This window comes from Staurois parvus, unplaced genomic scaffold (assembly GCF_062004578.1).
Source record: "Staurois parvus isolate SC_StPar_1 unplaced genomic scaffold, SC_StPar_1.0 ptg000021l, whole genome shotgun sequence".
Lineage (NCBI taxonomy): Eukaryota > Metazoa > Chordata > Amphibia > Anura > Ranidae > Staurois > Staurois parvus.
The window spans coordinates 10,357,935-10,381,458 of record NW_028317817.1 but is presented as its reverse complement, the minus strand read 5'-3'; the positions used below and the strand labels follow the sequence as shown (position 1 = coordinate 10,381,458).

The 23,524-nt window shown below is 39.7% G+C and overlaps 1 protein-coding gene across 1 annotated transcript in view; it reads right to left on the bottom strand.

Moving 5' to 3' along the window:
• Positions 1 to 23,524, bottom strand: part of TOP2B (DNA topoisomerase II beta) — an 89,431-nt gene that overhangs the window by 34,977 nt on the left and 30,930 nt on the right. Inside the window, exons 5-13 of the mRNA XM_089690901.1 lie at positions 21,163 to 21,308; positions 14,908 to 15,005; positions 13,944 to 14,156; positions 13,691 to 13,864; positions 12,156 to 12,257; positions 8,874 to 9,011; positions 7,593 to 7,731; positions 5,148 to 5,305; positions 1,998 to 2,123 (exon numbers count right to left, since the gene is read on the bottom strand). Of these exons, the coding sequence (XP_089547027.1) occupies positions 1,998 to 2,123; positions 5,148 to 5,305; positions 7,593 to 7,731; positions 8,874 to 9,011; positions 12,156 to 12,257; positions 13,691 to 13,864; positions 13,944 to 14,156; positions 14,908 to 15,005; positions 21,163 to 21,308 (1,294 nt within the window). The remainder of the gene's footprint in view (positions 1 to 1,997; positions 2,124 to 5,147; positions 5,306 to 7,592; positions 7,732 to 8,873; positions 9,012 to 12,155; positions 12,258 to 13,690; positions 13,865 to 13,943; positions 14,157 to 14,907; positions 15,006 to 21,162; positions 21,309 to 23,524) is intronic.

Here is a 23,524-nt window from a genome sequence, read left to right as displayed (position 1 = left end):
TCTTAAGCCTAAAGATTAGTTAAATCCCCCAAAACATTTAATATTTTCTGAAAGCAGACACCCTGTGGAACAAAGTAATAGTTGTAAATTTTTAGGTCACAGGATATTCGCGCAACTGTGTATCAAACCCATATTTTCAGCAAAAATAAAAAAGGTTTTACATTATGTCATCCATTTTTTTTTAATACAAAATATGAGGTAATGTTGAATAAATGGCTACCAAACATGTCATGCTTTAAAATTGTGCCCGACTGTGAAATGGCAACAAACTTCAGTACCCATATTTGTTGATAGGCGATGCCTTAAAAGCTTTTACAGATCATAAAGTTCCAGGTTAACTATGAATGTTTTGGATCCTAGAATAACTGCTCTCATTCTGGTGTGTGTGGCAATAACCAACATGCATAGCACAGCTGTTTTTATACATAATTGCACCCAATGTAGGCATTTACATACATATTTCAACTTAATTTACCTATATTGCCTTTACATAGGGGGCTGGGTGGGAGAAGGGGGAGGGGTAGTATTTTCTAGATGTGTGGAAGGGATAGGCTTCTGTACTTTCACTAGGTTTAACCATTTCGCTGTCAACCCTGCCTTCTTTAAGCAAAACTTTACCCAAAAGTCCGAAGCACTGGAGATCCACCCTTAATCCTACAATGAATGAGTGGAGTGCTGAATTGACACATTTGCAGTTCCTAGAGCAGTGGTGGGCAATCTTTTTTTTTCAACTGAGCCAAATCTCGCCAAAACCACGATTGAAATTTATTTTGAGAGCCACATTTTTAAAACTGAAAATACATCCCCCATATAGTAATTCATCCCCCATAGTAATTCATCCCCCATATAGTAATTCATCCCCCCTATAGAAATTCATCCCCCCTATAGTAATTCATTCCCCATATTGTGTCAATTCACTTACCTTTGCTCCGCGCGTTCCTCTCGCCGTGTTCCCGCGCCGTTCCGGTCTTCAGGGCGGACTGTGAGAGGAGAGGAGTTTGTCACGCTGCCCCGCCTACATCCTGACAGCCAATGTTTGCCACGCTTCGCAGGCCGGATTGAAAGGTCCGCCGGGCCGTAGTTTGCCCATTGCTGGGCTAGCTGCAGAGTCCTGACTTTTGGGGCAGCCGCCCGAGAGGAGGGAGGGGAGCGGGCGCCCGGCACACAGAAGAGCCGCATTAAAGTGTGTAAAGAGCCGCATGTGGCTCGCGAGCCGCGGCTTGCCGACCACTGTCCTAGAGGAACTGATGGTACAGCACCATGATAGATTTTCTTCTTACATTGCCACCTGGACAGTCATGGGTGTCTTCTTGGGGGGTCACCAAACACCCCACTCGTACCTGCCTTTCTCACCGGCCCAAACGTCTCTTCTTCTCCCCTTCCTCTACTGAACTCTCCTTTCTTCATCTCTCATTTCCCATTCCTTCCATCGCAGCATAAAGTTGGCAGATGGATTCATATTAGGGCATAAAATTTCAAACTGTTTTATCTTGTAACCTGCCTGAGAGCAACTTTAACAAACCAGCAAAAAAATAAATAAATTTAAAAAAAAAAAAAAAGGGGGGGGTTGTGCATTATCGTGGTGAGAACGCGCACTGCTTTCTCAAGGGAATGACAGTTCCACAGTATCCCAGTATTACTCAAAATGATGTTGATAGGTGCATTGTATGATGCCACTGTATCTTTGCCCTGACAATGTGTAAATGTATTGAACCCTTTTCTCTAATTACTTTCAAAAGTCCATAAACCTTTAAAAAAAAAAAAAAAAAAAAAATGGAAACATCTAATGCAAATATTGAAGAAAAATCAAGTAAAACAAAGGGCTATAATAGGCATATGTTTGGATAAAATAAACTGTCACCTTAAAATGAATTGGAATGTTAAAAACCAGAAAAACACTGTATCCTCCAAAATAATTCCTGCACCAACAACATTGGGAGGTGTATTTTTACCAAATACCCGAATTAATTCAATCATTCCAGAAGCACAATTATTACCTGATCAGTCATGATCATGATTTTTCCATAACGTAAAGACTTGAGGGATTCTTGATCATCGTAGCTCTTCTTGTATTGCAATCCAACAATTTTAATGATGTTGTTGATTTCTGCATTTTCCATGATCTGTGGGCAGTTAAAATTAAAAATATCAACATAATAACCTGACTAACATAATATAAGTGTGTAAATTGTGGTCTGTATTGGACAAAATATAATTCATTGGTTGGGCAGGAAAGTAAATGAAGAATTGTTGTTTTTGGATCAAAGTATGGATAAACAATGAGAAGGTGGAGTGTAGTAGTTCGGCATACAGATAACATTTTTTCTGAAATGATGACAGGATCAATAATGAGAAGTTGGTTAATTAACCACTGTATGTGGCAGATGAGGCATAATATTTAAAATTTCTATTTTGACAAAAGCATGCAAAAGAGTAAGCAGGCCATAGACAAGTCTAAATCCGAAAGCTCTCTAGAACGAAAAACGAAAAATGGCTCATACATTTGTGCCATCATTTGTTTCATTTTTCCAATAAAAATCCATCAATGGATCAGGCACTTTCGATTGCGGCACTAAAATCGTGCGTCGTAGCTGGCACACTAATAATGCAAAAAATGAACGATTCAAAAATTTTGTTAGGTTTTCACAACTTCTATAGCCTGTTTAAGTCAGAAAATGAAAAGAATGGGGTGACCTTAAAAACAGATTCAGTGGCATAGACAGTTTGAAATTTAGTTAAGTGTCATCATATGCAGGGGACCAAGTGCTCCAAGTCAAATCCGGTCTTTTCTTTTAAGCAGTCCCCTGCTCTGTCCGACAATGCTGCTAGAAAGGAGACAGATTTGTGACTGACCTCTCTGGTCTCTGGCAGCAGGAGCTCCTCCAGAGACCATGCTGCCATTCCTTCAGAATGACAGGTCACAAAGCTGGCAGCCCCATGTCTAACACCTGTTTTACTGCGTCTGTGTGGAAGAAACACATTTGGGCAGAGCTTTGGTCTGTAATGTCATCATGCACGCTGAGCAGACTTGTGGCTGTGCTTTCTTACACTGTGAATGCCAATCCTCATTCATTCTAAGCATGTTTTTTTTATGAATAAACTCAGGTTCTATTTACTACACTATAAGAGTTGCCCTCTGGTATTTCCTGTTAATTGTGGAGTGGTGTTGAGCCATTGCCATAGGATTGCCTGCTGTGTGTCAGCAAAAGTGCATTTGATCTCAGGTTTGGAGATCAAAGATATCTCATAAGGGGTTTAAATAACACTGGTGGCAACAGCACAAAGCACAGGTGGTATTCATACACAGGATCACTTTTGGTACTAAAATATTTGTTGCGGGATTGGACATAAGGACTGTTTAAATATATGGAGCTTATTATCTGGACATTATTCACATTTTTAGTCTATGCTTTTATATATGAATTATGAATGTGCACAATTTTTTACTGATGTTGGTCACTTATGTTGTTGCTTTGCCATTTAAAAAGTGATAACGCACCAATTTATTGTACCATTTGTGTATGTATACAAGCAGCCCTGACAGACATACAGTGAGCAGCAGCCCAGTGATGTCACTGTTATGAATAATTGATCAGCAATACTTGTTCATTTGTAATAGAAAGTGATCAGAGTTGTATCTGCAGCAGCTTGTACACACTAGCACAGATACCTTACAGAGCCAAAGCGCTGAATATTTTACTATTATGAATGAACAAGAAGCACTGATTGTCCATTCATATTGGTGATAGATCACTTAACTTAGAGGGGGGTGGGGCTCTGTTGGTTGTACCAGCTGTGCAGGAATGCCCATCATTTGGGCTTCAAAAAAGGGTGGCGCTAAAACCAGCATCTCAGAGGTGTTTTTAGGTTACAACTGGGTCACAGATCAGAACGGGACCAAGTGCTTTATGCACTTCGTCCACTGCGGAAATAAATATATGAGAAATAAAAAAAAAGAAAACACACTATTTCTTTTTTAATCGCTTCCTGACCACCCTATAGCAGAACTGCTGCTGCAGGGCTGCGTAAAATCACATATATACGTGATTTTGCATTTCTGGGTCCACAATTGGAGGCTACAGATGTCAGATTACCGGGTCCCAGCCGGAGATTCCCTGCCGGCACCCGGCGATCGCCGAGCATCACTGACAGGGGAGAGACCTGTGTGTAAACACCACAGGACTCTCCCCTGCCAGCAGTAACATGCTGCTGTATATTTTTCTGCACAGCAAAGAAGTACAAAACAGTATGCTTCCCTAGTAAAACACACACAGTAAAACAGCACAAAGTTAACCCTTTGATTGCCCCACGTTAACCCCTTCCTGCCCAGTGTCATTAGTACAGTGTTCATGCTTTTTATTAGCACTGATCACTGTATGAGTGTCATTGGGATGTCAGTGGCAGTTAGTCAGTCCACCCCCCCCCCCAGTGTCAGAATGCCCACAGTCCCACTATAAGTCGCTGATCGGTGCCATTACTAGCATAAAAACAAAAAAGAAAAAAAAAGAAATTCCAGTATATATACAATTTGTAGACGCTATAACTTTCACTTAAACCAATTAATTTACATGTATTGGGATTTATTTTAGCAAAGACATGTAGCAGAATAAATTTTGGCCTAAATTTATTAAAAAATTAGATTTTTTTTTTAATTTTTCTGGATATGTTTTATAGCAAAAAGTAAAAAATTGTTTTTTCAAAATTGTTGGTCTTTTTTTGTTTATTGCACACAAAAAGAAAAACCGCACAGGTGATCAAATACCACCGAAAGAAAGCTCTATTTGTGGGGGGGGGAAGGGGACGTAAATTTCATTTAAGTACAGTGTTGCATGACCACACAAATGTCAGTTAAAGAAACGCAGCGCCGTATTGCATAAAATGCCTGGTCAGGAAAGGGAGTAAATCCTCCGGAGGGAAAGTGGTTGATGTAAGGTACATGTGAATATACAGTCATTATATAATTAAAACTGTACAATATAGTGCACAGTACAGTTATGGGGCACAAATCTGAGCATTTAAGGCTGGGTACAAAGCAGAAAAAAAAAAAAAAAAAAAAGAAGTACAAAAATGATTACAGAACTAGTTTACATATAATAACTTGTGCAGACAGGTCTTAATGTGACAGTGGACATGCAACAGTAAATTACCTGCTTGTGTGATGCTTCTCGTACATTGAGGATTTTTCCTCTCAGAGGGAACACACCATATCGGTCTCGTCCTATGACACCTAAACCTGATACAGCCAAAGATTTGGCTGAGTCTCCTTCTGTCAGAATCAGAGTGCAGTCCAGGGAATGTTTACCACCTGAATCCAAGGAAAGAATAAAAAAAATAAAATAAAAAGGTGCAAAATTACAGCAGTGTATTAATTCATGAAACACATCTTTTGAATGTGATCTACAGATCTTTTACAAAGATCTTTAAGAATTAAAGACATAATAATGTAAGAAACTAATAGTTATGTCAGTTCACAAACAAAATGCGTTATTAGCCATTACCTTAGTTCTTTACAACAAATATTAAACTTGGTTATAAATAACGATCTTAATGGAAAGTAACAAAAGTGTTATAGATTAGTGAATTGAAAACCGTCTATTGGTGCAGTGGTGTCATTATGGTAAAAAGTTCAAAAAATAAAAACAAATAAAATATTTTCACTATTCAATAGCTGCAGATGAAATTATTCATTCACTTCCAAGTTTAAAAACTGATAATATACACGTAAAACAACTGTAATGTGAAATGACTATGTAAATTTTTATACCTTTCAGGCTTAACTCACTAATTTATAATATATAGTTATTAGTCATAATGAACCACTTATAAAAGCTTAAGGGAGCAACTTGATTTTCCACCATGGCAAATTGCTGAAAATCTTTCTAGTGCTGGTCACAGAAGTTGGAAGTACACTAGACCAATATAGTGGGTTTGTAATGAGCTGTCCAATCAGGTTTTTCAGGCGGACCCAATCAGACCCTCCATTCTCCTCAATGGGGCAGCAGATGTAAACTACTTGTGTCAGTTTACACCTGCCAAAAACAAACAAAAGGAGATTCGTTCCTCTCCATCTGGGCAGATCGGAAGACAGTCTGATGTAAACTGACAGCCAGTCCATTTATATCCAACTGCCCGTAGATAAACAGGCTGTGCCCGTGTCCACTCTGCATAAGCGAAGCGGACATGGACTTGTCATCCATATGCTCAGCGGGGGATAAGCAGACAGATACCCTGCTGAGCAAGTGGATTGCAGGCAGAGTCTGCCCCGCGTGAAAGGGGCCTTCCAAACAACTTCAACAGGGGTTTTAAAAAAGACTGGACCACTTCAATACTGAGCACTTTTACCCCATTCCTGTGCAGGCCGAGTTTTAGCTTTCAGTGCTGCTGCGCTTTGAATGACAAATTGCGCAGTCATGCAACACTGTACACAAATTAAATTTTTTTTTTTTTGGCCAAGACAACTTTCTTTTGGTTGTATTTAATCACCACTGGGTTTATTTTTTGCTAAACAAATGGAAAGAGGTCAAAAACTTTGGGAGAAAAACAAAAAAAAACAAACACACCTTTTCCTTCGTTTTTTAAATGAAATTTTGCAAAATAGGTAACTTTTCTTCTTCACTGATGGGCTACACCGATGGGAACTGATGAGGCTGCACTGATATGCTGCCTTAATTATAAGTGTAAATGTCCCTGTCAAAGGAAAGGCTGTTATCGGCTTTCCTTAGCGCTGTGACAGCGCTAAGGAAAGGAAAGGAAATGCAGATTACCGACACTTGTTTACCATGTGATCAGCAATGTCCAATCACAGCTGATCACACACATACACACAAAAAGCCAACATAATTGGCTCTTTACCCTGATCAGTGATGTGCTGTGTCCGAGGGGCACAGTTCACCACCGATCACTGTGCTCCTTGCCAAGAATGGGAGGACATCGTATGACGTCTTCTCAGAAAGAGAGAAGTCCCACCCGCCCGTCATTCTACAATAGGCCGGGCGGGAACCAGTTAAAAAAAAAAAAGTACAAGTGTCAGTTTTCAACTACTGTCTGTATCCCTAATTGGGGATGTTCCTTCATATTTAATTTTTCTGTTTTGTCATTAGAACAGGGCATGCAAGTAAATCTCCCAAATGAAGAAAAAAATAAAAAAGTTTTTAACCTTAATCTAAAAAAACTAAAAAAAAAAAAAAAAAGTCTGGTTGTAGGCCACTGTAAGATTAAAACAGGATATTATTTACTAATATTGTTTTATTAGAGGAATATTAATGCAAGGCCTTCTTCAAGCTCAGCTAAGTTTATGTCCTTTAAAACGGAAGCTGCTCACGTGCCACCACCTTTTTGTTACAATAATGTGCACTGCAAAAAATTCACACATTTACTAGTCTTTAAATTGTACATTTTAGACATCCACAATTTCTTCTCATTATATTTAAAGAATAACAGAAAATGGGATTCCAAATAATTTATGAGTTGTGCATTCTCATCTGCTACCCGATTACAATAATTAACAAGAATAAAATATTTGTTCTATGGTACAGTTAGGCATTTTATTAACACTTGTAGTGAAGGTTATTAATGGATAAGGATTAATCTACCAGCATCATTGGCGTCATCCAGTTTGGGAATGCCTTTAATTTTGCTGTGTTTCACAGACGAACACTTCTTGTTGAGCTGGGTCTGAGCCTTGAATTTCACCCAGTTTAGAATACTTTCCACAATTCCACAGTTGGAAGCCTAGTCACATAAGTCAAAGAAACATAATTCACAACACAGAAGTCTTGGCTTCCGGTATATTTAGAAACAAAAAAGACAAGTTACAGTACATGTACAAAGTATGTTTTCTGTAATTTATTTATAATTTTATGCAAGACATTCTAAACAAAAAAAGCAAACAACCACCATTGTACAAATACAAATGGTGACAGTATAAGAGAGCATGCCAATCAAAAGCAAAGTGTGCTGCATACAATAAGACCATAAATATCCAATTTGTAAGACAGGATATAGTATAAACAGAGATAATGGACCAGACAAAACCAATTACAAATAATTAGAATAGTATACATCTTGGAACAAACCAGAGTGCGAGGGGAGTAGGGCAGGACAACAAAAAACAGGCTGATGTGCAGCAGGTCACTAGGATATTGTAAGGGCAACAGGTATAGGTATTGCCAGCAGCAGGTACAGAGATAGAGCGATATCAATGAAAAGGAGGAGAGCTGGAGGAGAGGCCCACCTTGGTAACATACGAAAAAAAAGGGGAAGGAGGAGTGGGGTGGAGACAAAAGAAGGTCCATAAAAAGGGAAACAGGAAGGCGTGGGGTTGGGGGAGAGAGAAACAGAAGAAAAGAAAGAGCCAGAAGAGCAAGAAAAAAAAAAAAAAGGGGGGGGTGTTGGAAAGGGCAGGTTAGGATAAATATATCCATCTTCTCCCGGGCAGAACAGACAGTATGTTAGAGAGACCAGCCTCATTAAGAGGTAGTAAGTTTGTTGTGATAGGCATCCATGTAGGAAAAAAAAAAATATTGCCAGGGGCGCCAAGTTTCCTTAAAGGTCTCCTCTTGGTTATGTAGAGTGGCAATAAGGTCCTCCATATCCCTAAGTTTGTCAACCTTGGAAAACCACATGGCTAGTGTAGGACGACAAAGCATGCTTTAACATTGTAGCACGGGATTTATTTTTCCCTTTTCAGTACATTTATCCAAAAAGTGCAAAATAATGGTCTGTGATGCTTTTTAGTAGTCAATGAACTTTAAACTTGCTCAGAAAAATAAAAGTTTGAATCTATTTAGTTGTTTTAACACACTATAAAAAATAAAGGTCCTGAGTTTTTCAATAATTTTCTTATGAATTATGAAATATTTAAACATACTAACCGCTTTTGCAAATTTTTCAGATAGCGGGCACTTGGACCCAAAACTCTTTGCTTGGAGGGTCATATTTTCTTTTGTCTGAGAGTCAAATGTGGCGTTCTCAATCAAACAATTGATAAAAACCCATACATGATTTTTCACCTGTAAAAATAATAAAAAGATAATGTTAGTTCTCATAGGTCTACAAACTACCACAAACGCTCCTTAAGGGAACCCAGAAAAGGACCTTTGCAGATACATTGTTCTGCTTTGGGCAGAAACTGTCCCAGACACTAAATCTTCTATATCTATCCTGTTAAATTGCTGCAATGCCCCATTTGTCTATGTTCTCTACCCCCACTTTACAGTTCTATACACAGAAAAGAAATTGAAATGAATTAACATGCATATACCATCAATATGTCAATATTCTTAGTTAACCAACCACATGCTGCAAGATGAACACATTTGCTATGCCCAAACCAAACATCAGAGGGACTATTTGTCACTGTTAGGAAAGCTCAGGCATATCATTTTTTAGTTTGCCAATGTGCTGTTCAATGCACATTTTCACCTATATTCATAAAGTTATGGAAAATTCGAGCAAATCTGACGCAAATGTAAAAATGAAATGTAAGTAGCAAAAAGCAATGCTACCGACTCCATTTTACCATGTAAATAAAATCATGTGGGTAATGACTATTTTTGATAACAGGTCATTGAATAGATAGAAAAGTTATTTTACAAACTGAACAAAGGAGCGCTTTCCTCTTCAGCAGTTATTTCCATTACACAACTACTATTATTTAATAAATATTTAAGAATATCTAATTTTAACTTCCTATATATGATCATTTCATGCACTCCTTAATGGCAAGCTTCGCTTCTTATAAACCCCCTAAAAGATGTCTAGCAGACTCTGTTTTGTTGTATTAAAGAGCAAATTAATTTTAGCTTTAGAAGATTAAAGATGAACTCCAGTCAAAAATGTTAATTTAGATACATTCCTCAATAGCCACCAATGGATATGAATCCATTTATGGCTTACATAGTTACTGCTAGGGATGCATTCGAAATTTTGGCCAAGTAGTCTGCCAAAGGGAGCTCCCTGATACACGCCCAGCAACACTCTTGCATTAGCATGAACCTGGCCCACTATCATTGCATCACCAAAAAGAAGTAAACCCCCAACCGGAAGTGATGTCACCCGCCATCTGGCCCAACACAAAGACTCCATGGCTGGCCACTTTGCACAAGCCCTGCATGGAAATGAGTGCCTACAACAGTACCGACCCCCGGAGCTTCCCCCCCTTATCTATGGAATAGCTGGGGCAGCCTAACAACAGGTAATCCAGCCACTATACATTAAGCAGCATCCCTGGGTCCCAATGTTTAAAAACCAGAAACAGAAGAACCCTGTCTCCCCTTTATCAAACAGCTGCTGCCGAGCCATACCGGCTCCATAGCCCTAGTTTCCTAGCAGGGTCTCCCCTGGAGGAAACTCCAGAACTGAACAACCGGCTTGCTTTTAAAAATGGAGGCGGCATTTCCTGCGAACGGGAGAAGCATAGGTCTCTAAGGGATGCTATGCTGATAGACGATAGGGGGAAAAGAACCCGTTCGGGGCAAATGTTGCTGAACCTAGCACTCCTAAACACACCAACAAATGGGAAGAACTAAATTCTGCTTTTGACTAAAAAAAAAAAAAAAAGCTGGAATAAAGTACAGAAAACTTTGGGATGGATCTTTGTCAAATGGTAATCTTTTACAGGTGCACATAGGCAACATCAAAATTCTTAAAAAGTACCTAGTAAACTGCCCAACTGCCCAGAGGGGATGTAATCAAGGGTAGATAAAAAGGTGGTGAACAAGCCCTAAATTACATTTATCTTAAGTATGTATGTTCTTCATGTTCACAGTTGTGCAACTTCCCCTCTCCTTCGGCTTCCTGCACCATGTATCATTTTCAAGCTAGTTTGAATCAAATTGTTGGCAGCAGAACTTCCTGTTTTTTTTTTTCTCTTTTCACATTAGGCTTTCTGTATGCAAGAAGCAACACAATCCTGCAGGTTGGTGTTTTTGCATGAGAAGTAGGTATGATCCAGGATCACCAAATTATTAATAAATGGGTAGGGGGGTACCATGTGTACTACAGCTATGCCTGGATGGAAAACAAAATGAACTTAATAATAGATAAGCAATCTTTATGCATTTCATGGTTTAGTTTCTTGATTCGATTGTAATTAAAAGTGTGGTCTAATGATTATGCTTTGTTTCTTCTTTGTTTCCTTGACTGTTTGAGCTTAAACCTATTTTCGTTGGTTCCTATGAAGCTTTTTTCTTAGAAGCATACATGAGGCCATTTGATCACAGACTAGTGATTAGGAATTTCTCCTTGATCATCATAGATGTATTAGAAAACGCTAGGGGGATTCCATCCTCTAAAAATTGTACATTTATCTAGTGTACAATTTAACAAGAGTCAGATATAAAACTTGATGGGTGGAAATTTGAGAACAAAATGGTCCAAGCAGAGACAAAAACTCTGTTCAGAAACAGATGAGATTCAACCTGGCAACAACCAATGGATGCTATAAAATCAGCTTTGGTGACTATGTTCCACCTCTGAGGAAGTGCGTGCGCACGAAACGCGTCAGATGGGACCCTAGGACGCCGTTGACATCAAGCCGCCGGTGCCACGAGGAGGCCCGGCGGCCATTTTGACATCCAACAGGGTCAGTGTGTTTGCTCATACTTGGCTGTTCTTCTGTATTCTGCACCTATGCTGCTTTCAAATTAAGTTTTAATTACTACACTATGAGTGCTCCCCTGTGTCTCCTGTGAGGAGCTTTTCCATCCTTGTAGCCCTTGGGATTCCTGTGCCAGTTCCTTTTGGAGGCTCATCTAGATCGTCATTGCTCTGACTTGCTGGATCACTTTCCACCACATGAGGGCGTAGGATCTCCGTTCTTCCAAGCCATATACCTGACCAGCCTTAAGTGGATAAAGGATCTTCAGGATACACACACATATGCGCATTACCTTTGCGCGTTCTGGTTAGTGCAAAATTCTACCATTTTCACTGGGAAACAAGGAACACTGTTTTTTTATTGGACTGTGTTTATTATTATTATTATTTCTAATATCATTTTTTCAAGAGCGCTGCATTTCTTCTGTTTATGTATTTTGGGACTTTTATGTGTTTTCCTATATGTTCAGCTGCTTGCATTTTATATGAGCGCTTACTATATACCACCATTATTTCCAGCTTTGGTAGACTGAGCGTTCAGAGGGATTATACTGTACCTGAAATGGCTTCACAGAAACTCCAGCTTTGTTCTTTTTCTTCACAACCTCAATAAGTTTAGAGACTATTTGATCCACTACATAATCTACATGTCTACCACCCTGAAACAGTAAAAGTTAAGCTATATTATTTTGCATTCAAAATTTTTTGTAGATTTTATACATAAATCAAGCTCTAAACATTCACTGAACAATGCATGCACACACCAATACATGGTTTAAATTTGAAGAAAACAAAAGGTTGGACCCTGTGGTCATTTAAAGCAAATGTACATTTTTATTAATACTGATGAGTGACTTTTTACTGTAAAATGCTCAAAAACCCACAGATTATTACAGTGGAGAGAGTATGTAAATGTTTTGTGAAATAAAGCATAATCTCAAAAAACTTCCATGGCTATGATTTTGACCCCCTACTAATTAACAGACAATGTATGAATAGACCCAGACAATTCCTGAGCACAAGGCATATTATTTTATATAGCACCTTTCAAATGGTACCTTCTCAAAGAGCTTTACAAAAAACAAAAACTGGCTTGCCTAAAGAAGAAAGCTTTCATTTGATTTGAAAGCATTTAAAATTTTAACTGACTTTAGAGTTCATTGAGTTTAAACTGAATCTCTTGATGTTCTTTGTAAGAACTCCAGAGTTTTGGGGAATAACAGGGTTAGGCCCAGTCCCTCAGATTGACTTTAGAGTTCATTGAGTTTAAACTGAATCTCTTGATGTTCTTTGTAAGAACTCCAGAGTTTTGGGGAATAACAGGGTTAGGCCCAGTCCCTCAGATTAGATAACCTGGAAGTCTTTATTTCACTTTACCAACACTAACGGGGCAGTCAGAAATAAAGGCCCCATGGTACAACAGATTTACTTTATAACTTAAGAAATGAGATGGAGAATTGTACATTGCCAGAAAAAAAAAAAAAAAAAAACAGCACACAAATCCACACTGCTTGCAATTTTAAGACAGAATTTATTACAATAGCTAAATAAAAGGTTAGACTAAACACCCAAATTTGAGGATTTTCATTTTACTCCAAGCTTACCAGTAGGCTCACCTAGCAACATCAGTTGGTCCTCTTGCAGAATCCTAGGAAAGTTGAGAACCCTAAATCCTGTGAGAGCATGCTCTTGCACAGTGCAGTAGCGTCCTCTCGCAAGAATTGGGATCTAGGGTGTTCAGATTTTTGTGAGGACCAGTGAGGTCAGTGAGAAAAAAAAAAAAAAAAAAGTGTCCAGAACCAAGGAGCATTTCTTTTTCCTTTTTATAATGCAGTGTTTTGAACAGGGGGTGGGGCAGCCACATATGAAGACTTTGCATCTTATTGCAAGGACCGCTTTAAAGTTATAAAAGGCTAGAATGGATTTAAGTGCTGGCCAGAACAACTGAAGGCCGTCCTTGCACGGCAAAGCACAACCAAAAACACTCTCTGGCTTTGGGGAAACTGCACCAGCAGACAGTAATTCATCTTCATTTGAAATATTGACTGTAAAAAGACAAAATTGGGGTGAATGTACACAAGAATGTACCTACCTTTGTGGTAGCTATACTATTTACAAAACTGATTTGTTGGAAGCCTTTCTCACTCAGTGTGAGACAAACATCCCATCGTTCATTTGCAACCTCATGGATTACTTTCAGTGCAACACCAGTTTCATCTAGTTTCTCCTTTACGTATAGATCTACGTAACTGCGGAATCCATTCACCTAGAAAACACCAGAAAGGTTTATGGGTATTGGTGTAAATTTAATATAAAACAACTTCTGATAACTTAAATACACTTACTGGAAGTTTTTTTCCATTGAGCATGACTTTCACACCTTTGCAAGAACCTGCTATATCATAAGCTCTCCTTGTTAACAGGGCCATAGTATCCTTGTCTAAACTCTCCATTTTAAATTTAGCCAAATCAGGTTGGAATGTAATGCATGTGTAGTCATCGCCATCAAAATATTTGATCTTCGGGTCTGAAGTTTTTAGCATATTATTCATCCAGGTCTGTTCAGAAGACATAAATATGGGTATTAAATTATGGGCATGTGTGTAAAATGCTTCCCTACATACAGTAAATGACATTCAAATATGAAAGTTAATAGAAACTAAAAAAAAAAAAATACAAAAAGGATTACAAAAACATTTTACTGACCCAAGGCAGAAACTAGTTGCCCTCTTTCAGCCAGAGAGCGAAATATAGACATATCTACACATCTACAGACGTATCTACCACATTCTGGTGGCCCATAATCCTATGTCAAGGGGAGCAGCGCAGAGTAAAAAAATAACTGGGCAGGTGAAGTGACCAGCATTAAACATGTAGATTCACCACCACAAGAGATGCAGTAATCATCTTTCTATTTAGAAGAAAGAAAACACAGGGGCTATCACAGTGATCAGGTGACTGGGAACCGGGAGTCCAGGGTCCCGATCATTGGCGAAGAGCCTGGTCTCTGTTCTGGGAGTGCGCTCTCAGCACAAAACACAACACCACATATATGATGCACCCAGGTTTAAAGTCCACCTCCTGGATGCCGCATATGTGTGTTACTGTATCCCTAATGAGGTTAAAAATGATCAGCTTTTATTTTAAAAAAAAAACTCCTTCTTAAAATAAAGCACGTCTATTATAAAACACAAAACACCATTGGTTTAGCCATTTTTTGGAGTTCCATAGTCATTCACATTATCGCATATACATGTTTCCCCCCCCATTTCAAACTAAAATTCTTTATTTGCTTCAACTCAACCATACCTGTTTAAAGCTGTGTTTGTATTCCTTGCAGGCAGTTTCCACTGTAAATTTTGTACTGAATATATTGCAAAGTTTAGCACCGTAGCCATTACGACCACCTGAAAATAAAAATAAGCTTATGGAATTTGCTGGATGTCATTTTGCATTCTTTTCAAGGGGAAAGTCTAAATGGATTTCAGAATCATGATTAATTTATACAATGCTCAGCATAAATGAGTACACCCTAACAGATTTGTCAGAAAACCTTTACTTTCCTTTTAGAATCAACATTTTCTATGAGACACTATACTACAAAATACTCCCACAAATACAGGCCATTGATTGCAAACAAGATTCGTTCATTTGCACACACAAAAAAAGGCTTTGCTAACAAATTCATGCAAGACCATGTTGCTAAAAAGAATATACTCCAATGAAAGTCTTAGAAGCAAAGCTAAATTTTAGACAACAAAACTCTAAGAATTCAACTGCGGGTGAGTCTAATTATTCATTAGACAGGTGCCCAGCAGACAGTTGATTATAAAAGGGTGCTACTTAAGAAAACCCCTGCCATTTCATACTGTCAGGAATGGCACCACATAAGAGAAATGTCACAAGTCCTGAGATAGAAAATCATTTCTTTATACAAGAAACGTGAAGGCTACAAGAAGATTAGCAAAGCTTTCCTTATCAGTCATAATACTGTAGCAAGAGTGATACAAATATTAAGCAGAAATAAAACTACAACCATCTCACAGAGACATCCAAGCTGTCCACCTCGACAGGGGCATCTTCTGATGAGAAGGGTTGAAGATAAATAGCCAAGCAAGTTCACCGCAGTTAGCTAAAGTAGAAAGCCAAACTGGGGTGATTGCTTCCCATGACACAATATGGCATACACTGCAGAGGAATGGCATGCATGGGTGTCATCCACAAAGGAAGCCTCCCCTAAAGCCCATGCACAAAAAAGCCTGCCTAGAATTTGTCAGGGCCCATGCTGAAAAAGAGCACGACTATTGGGACACTGTACTCTGAAGTAATGAGACCAAGATAAATGATTTTGGAACTGATGACTTTAAAACTGAATGGCGTCACAAAAGGTGAGGAGTACAAAGAAAAATGCATGGTGCCTACAGTGAAACATGGTGGTGACAGTGTCCTTCTGTGGGGCTGCATGACTGCTGCTGGTGTCAGGGAGCTGCATTATATTGATGGGATCATGAATTCACAGATGTACTGCTCTATATTGAAAGAGAAGATGCTACCATCACTCCGTGCCCTTGGTCGTCGTGCACTTTTCCAACATGACAATGATCCAAAACACATCCAAGGCAGGGTGAAAGTAATTAAGTGACCAAGTATGTCTCCTGATCTGAACCCAATCAAACACCTATGGGGAATTGGGAAGAGAAAAGTTGAACATCACTCTCCATCCAGCATCCAGGATCTAAAAGAGGTCGTCCTTAGAGAATGGAAAAAGATGTTGCAATAAGTCGCCAACTTGTTCATTCCATGCCTAGAAGAATTGGTGCTGTCCTTACAAATCATGGGAAGTCATACAAATACTAGATGGAGTTGTTTTCGTTGTGGGGTGTACTCATTTTTGCATCAATTAATTTGAGTAATACTAAAGCTTTTGTCATCTAAGTTCTATTATTAACCTTACTTTCATGTACGGAGCTGAACAAAAATGTTCTATAAAACTCAGTTTTGTCAAAAATTTTGGAAAATGTTCTTGTGTTCTTTGAGATATTGATTAAAATCTTACTTTTTAAAAAAAAGGGTGTACTCATTTATGCTGAGCATTGTAAATGTATCAATGCAGTATAAAAATTTTAAATTCCTATAAAAATAAAAACTAGCTTTGTTCAATACTACAAACTTTGGTTTGTGTAAAAGAAATAAAGCATGTTTAAAACAATCTAATTTTTGAGCAATGTTCTCTAGCAATTTAAACCCACAAAATCGACTTTAGCTGCCTTCATAAGAACAGAAGCAGCAATTTACAGGTATAGATTTTACAGTACAACTGCAGAGTATGCAAGTGCACATCACCTGCCCCCTTTATGTTAGCCATTAGTGAAGTTTACCCATCAGGTTAGCATGATCTATTTTGATCAGGACATACTACACTTATCACAAGGTAATTGCTAAATATATAAAAAAAATTTGGTTTTGAACTGTTTGAACAGACTGGATCGACAGATGCTGCAGAATTATAGAAGTATCAACTGAAGAGCCAAAGTTTTCCACCAACAATAGAATTCAGAATCTCACAATTCCTACACTTTAGAACACAGTCAGCCTCCTTTAAAAGCTGAAGAAATTGTGTAACATACATAACTTATACACACACACATATCCACACACGCACAGATGTTACATACATATATTACAGGAGTACACCCCTCACATTTTTGTAAATATTTTATTCTATCTTTTCATGTGACAACACTAAAGAAATTACGCTTTGCTACAATGTAAAGTAGGGAGTGTACAGCTTGTATAACAGTGTAAATATGCTGTCCCCTCAAAATAACACAGCCATTAATGTCTAAACTGCTGGCAACAAGAGTGTACACCCCTAAGTGACAAATGTCCAAATTGAGCCCAATTAGCCATTTTCCCTCCCCGGTGTCATGTGACTCTTTACTGTTACAGGGTCCCAGGTGTGAATGGGGAGCAGGTGTGTTAAATTTGGTGTTATCGCCCTCACTGGAAGTTCAACATGGCACCTCATGGCAAAGAACTCCTCTGAGGATCTGAAAAAAAGAATTGTTGCTCTACATAAAGATGGCCTAGGCTATAAGAAGATTGCCAAGACCCTGAAACGGAGCTGCAGCACACTGGCCAAGATCATACAGTGGTTTAACAGGACGGTTTCCACTCAGAGCAGGCCTCGCCATGGTCAACCAAAGAAGTTGAGTGCATGTGCTCAGCGTCATATCCAGAGATTGTTTTTGGGAAATAGACGTAAGAGTGCTGCCAGCATTGCAGCAGAGGTTGAAGGGGTGGGGGGGGGTCAGCCTGTTAATATTTTGTGTGGCCACCTTTTCCAGCACTGCCTTAACCCTCTTGGGCATTAGGTTCACCAGAGCTTCACAGGTTGCCACTGGAGTCCTCTTCCACTCCTCCATGATAACATCATGGAGCTGGTGAATGTTACAGACCTTGCGCTTCCCTACCTTCAGCTTGAGGATTCCCCACAGATGCTCAATAGGGTTTAGGTCTGGAGACATGCTTGGCCAGTCCATCACCTTTACCCTCCGCTTATTTAGCAAGGCAGTGGTCATCTTGGAGGTGTGTTTTGGGTCGTTATGTTGGAATACTGCCCTGCGGCCCAATGTCCGAAGGGAGGGGATCATGCTCTGCTTCAATATGTCACAGTACATTTTGGCATTCATGGTTCCCTCAATGAACTGTAGCTCCCCAGTGCCAGCAGCAGTCATACAGCCCCAGACCATGACACCCCCACCACCATGCTTCACTGTAGGCAAGACACACTTGTCTTTGTACTCCTCACCTGGTTGCCGCCACACACGCTTGACACCATCTGAACCAAATAAGTTTATCTTGGTCTCATCAGACCACAGGACATGGTTCCAGTAATCCATGTCCTTAGTCTGCTTGTCTTCAGCAAACTGGTTGCGGGCTTATTTGTCCATCTTTAGAAGAGGATTCCTTCTGGGATGACAGCCATGCAGACTAATTTGAAGCAGTGTGCGGCGTATGGTCTGAGCACTGACAGGCTGACCCCCCCACCCCTTCAACCTCTGCAGCAATGCTGGCAGTACTCATACGTCTATTTCCCAAAGACAACCTCTGGATAGGATGTCGAGCACGTGAACTCAACTTCTTTGGTCGACCATGGCGAGGCCTGTTCTGAGTGGACCTGTCCTGTTAAACCGCTATATGGTCTTGGCCACTGTGCTGCAGCTGTTTCAGGGTCTTGGCAATTTTCTTATAGCCTAGGCCAGTGGTGGGCAACCTTTTTTTTCAACTGAGCCAAATCTCGCCAAAACCACGATTGAAATTTATTTTGAGAGCCACATTTTTAAAACTGAAAATACATCTCCCATATAGTAATTCATCCCCCCTATAGTAATTCATCCCCCCTATAGTAATTCATCCCCCCTATAGTAATTCATCCCCCATAGTAATTCATCCCCCATATTAATTCATCCCCCATATAGTAATTCATCCCCCATATAGTAATTCATTCCCCCTATAGTAATTCATCCCCCCTATAGTAATTCATCCCCCCTATAGTAATTCATCCCCCCTATAGTAATTCATCCCCCCTATAGTAATTCATCCCCCCTATAGTAATTCATTCCCCATATAGTAATTCATTCCCCATATAGTAATTCATTCCCCATATAGTAATTCATCCCCCATGTGTCAATTCACTTACCTTTGCTCCACGCGTTCCTCTCGCCGTGTTCCCGCGCCGTTCTGGTCTTCAGGGCGGACTGTGAGAGGAGAGGAGTTCGTCACGCTGCCCCGCCTACATCCTGGCTGCCCCGCCGACATCCTGACAGCTGCAGAGTCCTGACTTTTGGGGCGGCCGCCCGAGAGGAGGGAAGGGAGGGAGCGGCCGCCCGAGAGGAGGGAGGGGAGGGAGCGGCCGCCCGAGAGGAGGGAGGGGAGCGAGCGGCCGGCACACAGAAGAGCCGCATTTAAGTTTGTAAAGAGCCACATGTGGCTCGCGAGCCGTGGCTTGCCGACCACTGGCCTAGGCCATCTTTATGTAGAGCAACATAAAAGATACTCAGAGTTCTTTGCCATGAGTTTCCATGTTGAACTTCCAGTGACCAGTATGAGAGAGTAAGAGCGATAACACCAAATTTAACACACCTGCTCTCCATTTAAACCTAAGACTTTGTAATACTAATGAGTCACATGACAGCGGGGAGGGAAAATGGCTAATTGGGCCCAGTTTGGACATTTTCACTTTGGGGTGTACGCGCTTTTGTTGCTAGCGGTTTAGACATTAATGGCTGTGCGTTGAGTTATTTTGAGGGGACAGCAAATTTACACGGTTATACAAGCTGTACACTCACTACTTTACATTGTAGCAAAGTGTCATTTCTTCAGTGTTGTCACATAAAAAGATAGAATAAAATATTTACAAAAAATGTGAGGGGTGTACTCACTTCTGTGAGACACGGTACAGACAGACAGGCAGGCAGACAGACACACACACACACACCTCAAAAAAATTAAAAGGAACACTTTTTAATCAGAGTATAGCATCAAGTCAATCAAAAATGTTGATCTGGTCAGCTAAGTAGCAGAGAGGGTTGTTAATCAGTTTATCTGCTTCTTTGTGCAAGGAGGAACAGGATGAGCACTGCCAGAGCCCTACAAAACGACCTCCAGCAGGCCACTGGTGTGAATGTCTCTGACCAATCAGAAACAGACTTCATGAGGGTGGCCTGAGGGCCAGATGTCCTCTAGTGGGCCCTGTGCTCATTGCCTGGCACCAGAGAGCTCGATTGCCATTGAACACCAGAATTGGTAGGTCCACCACTGGCACCCTATGCTTTTCAGAGATGAGAGCAGGTTCACCCTGAGCACGTGACAGACATGGAAGAGTCTGGAGAAGCCGTGGAGAATGTTATGCTGCCTGTAATATCGTTCAACATGACCGTTTTGGTGGTGGGTCAGTGATGGTCTGGGGAGGCATATCCATGGAGGGACACACAGACCTCTACAGGCTGGACAATGGCACCCTGACTGCCATTAGGTTTCAGGATGAAATCCTTCAACCCATTGTCTGCCCCTACACTGGTGCAGTAGGTCCTGGGTTCCTCCTGGTGCAGGACAATGTCCAGCCTCATGTGGCGAGAGTATGCAGGCAGTTCCTGGAGGATGAAGGAATTGATACCAATGAATGACCCCCACGCTCGCCTGACCTAAATCCAATAGCACAGCTTTGGGATATCATGTTTCGGTCCATCCGACGCCGCCAGCTTGTACCTCAGACTGTCCAGGAGCTCACGGATGCCCTGGTCCAGATATGGGGCTATATTGCTGCACCATTTTTTCACTTTGATTTTTGGGGTGTTTTTTAATTCAGTCCTCTGTAGGTTGATGATTTTCATTTCCATCAAACAATGGGGCATCCTTACATTCCTAACACATTAACCAGTCCATATCAGTATACTGTAGATATCCAGCATGATATTTTTCCCCATTGAGATCTGATGTGTTTTCAAAGTGTTCCTTTAATTTTTTTGAGCAGTGTGTGTGATAGATACAAACATGACTTGCCTGTAACTTTTTTCTCTTCGTCGTCATAGTTACTCGAGGTCAATAGCTGGCCAAAGATCAGAGCTGGGACATAGACCTTTTCCACCTTGTGTTCTACTACTGGGATACCTTTACCATTGTTCCAAATGCTGATGATGTTGGAGTCACTAAGATAAGAAGCAGACGTTAGATTACTATCTAATATAAAAACCAGGACACTGTATTAAAGCCATCGAGATCTGTAGAATTAAGAAAAGCAGAAAGTTTACCCTCTCTTTGCAAATGTAGAATCTGCAAGAATAAAAACTCAATGCTAAGCATCCCTAAAACACTTGTGTCTGTGCCCAGGCCATCAACAATATCTGGCTGGCTGATGCTATAGTTCACAAGAAAAAAAAAAAAATCAGATTCTGCACCATAGGGTTACTTGCTGAACTTAACTGGTTCAGATCTTCACAGCTAAAGAAATGTACTGCCTTCAATAGTTGTATGAGCAATGCCTATGTATATATTATGTATGCACTATTATCCTATGTTTACTATGACTTTGCTGCTACCCAGTGGTCATAGTTTTAAATTACACAGTTTTTTGTAATTCCTCCCTTTTGTATTAGTGTTCTCTTTCATCATTTGGAAATACCTGTATTTGTTCCTACAACAGGCACATTCATTTGCGAATACCTGTATTTGTTCCTACAACAGGCACATTGAGACTAGGAAGAAAATATTTTGACCACTTCAAAAGCCAACATCTACCAGATCATATTATTTGTCTCAACCTTTCTGCATGCAGTGGAGATATTTGTGGATGCCAAGTTGCACGGTATCAAAATTTTCAGCTAGAGATTCCCTTTCATGTAGAAGTGATTTCAGTGCCTATAGAGCCACGAGATTATTTCTCTAGGTGTTGGAAGGGGACCACTCTGACCGGCAGCATTAAAGAGAGAGAGGAACGGATGATGGCCCTCCCTCTCTGAAATCACAAACTGTAAGTGGCACGAATTTCGGCAATTCCAGTTTCGGGTCTTTTGCTTACTGACTTTTACAAGCATCTGGTCAAAACTGATCTTGGTGTAGCAGGTGCTGCAATTTTTTATGTCACACGGTATTTACGCAGCAGTTTCTCAAATGCTATTTTTCACTTTTGTTCATTTGAATGCAAAAAACAAAAAACAAAAAAAAAAAAGACAAAAAAAAAACCACAATAAAGTAATCCAATTCTCAGGTAAAGCTGATGTTAAGCCGAGTAAATAGATACCAAACATGTCATGGTTTAAAAATGTAATGGTAAAACTATATAAATTGTACTATCCATAACCCATGCGTTTGTCTTTGCGCACAAGCACAGGGGGACAGGGATGCTTTAAAAAAAAAAAAAAAGTCTTTATTTTTACACTGTTGCTTTAATTTTTTGCTTTAATTTTTTTTTTTTTTTTTTTATTGCTGTCACAAGGAATGTAAACATCCCTTGTGACAGCAATAGATAGTGACAGGTACTCAGATCAGTGTGATCAAATGCTTTCCATTTTTAAAATTGGCACTTCCTGGTCATCACTTCCCGTTTCCTATATCATAGAGGTGGACAGAGTGGTTCCAGTCTTTGTCTGCCTCTCTAGAACCTTCAGGACCCCCATTGCAAGAAATCATGAAGGGCCCCTGGGGCCCTTTCCATCTGTCCCAGGACCCTTCCCACCAATTTTCTGGTTTCAGCACTTTCACACTTTGAATGACAATTGCGTGGTCATACAACACTGTATACAAAACTAAAATGTCATCATTTTCTTCACACAACTAGAGCTTTCTTTTGGTGGTATTTAGCCACCACTGGGGTTATTTTTTGCTAAATTAACAAAAAAAACCTAAAATTTTGAAAAGAAAAAAAAAAAAAAAAAAACAAAACACAAGTTTTTCTTTGTTTCTGTTATAAAAGTTTGCAAATAAATAGTTCTTCATAAATTTAGGCCAAGATATATTCTGCTATATTTCTTTGGTAAAAATAACCCAAATGAGTTATAGAGTTCACAAACTATGGGATATATCTGAAAATTGATCAAACCCCTTTTTGCAAAGTAGACAGTCCGACGTGTTTCATAACAGTCAAGCGAAGAAATTAAAAAAATAAATTCACAATTTTTTTTTTTCTTCACATACTGTCACCAGTGCAGTACAGCGTCATCATATAACTGGCATGGCAGTGATCAGGGACACTGACTGGTGACAGTACAGAAAAAAAAAAGTTTTCGATTTTAAATTTTTTATTACTTTTTTTCTCTTTAAGATTTTTTTTCCATATTGCACTATGACCAAAGTAGTATAATGTTACCATAGTAACATTGTACTACTTCGGGAAAGTGATCAGTATTTTTTTTTTAATTTTTTCTTT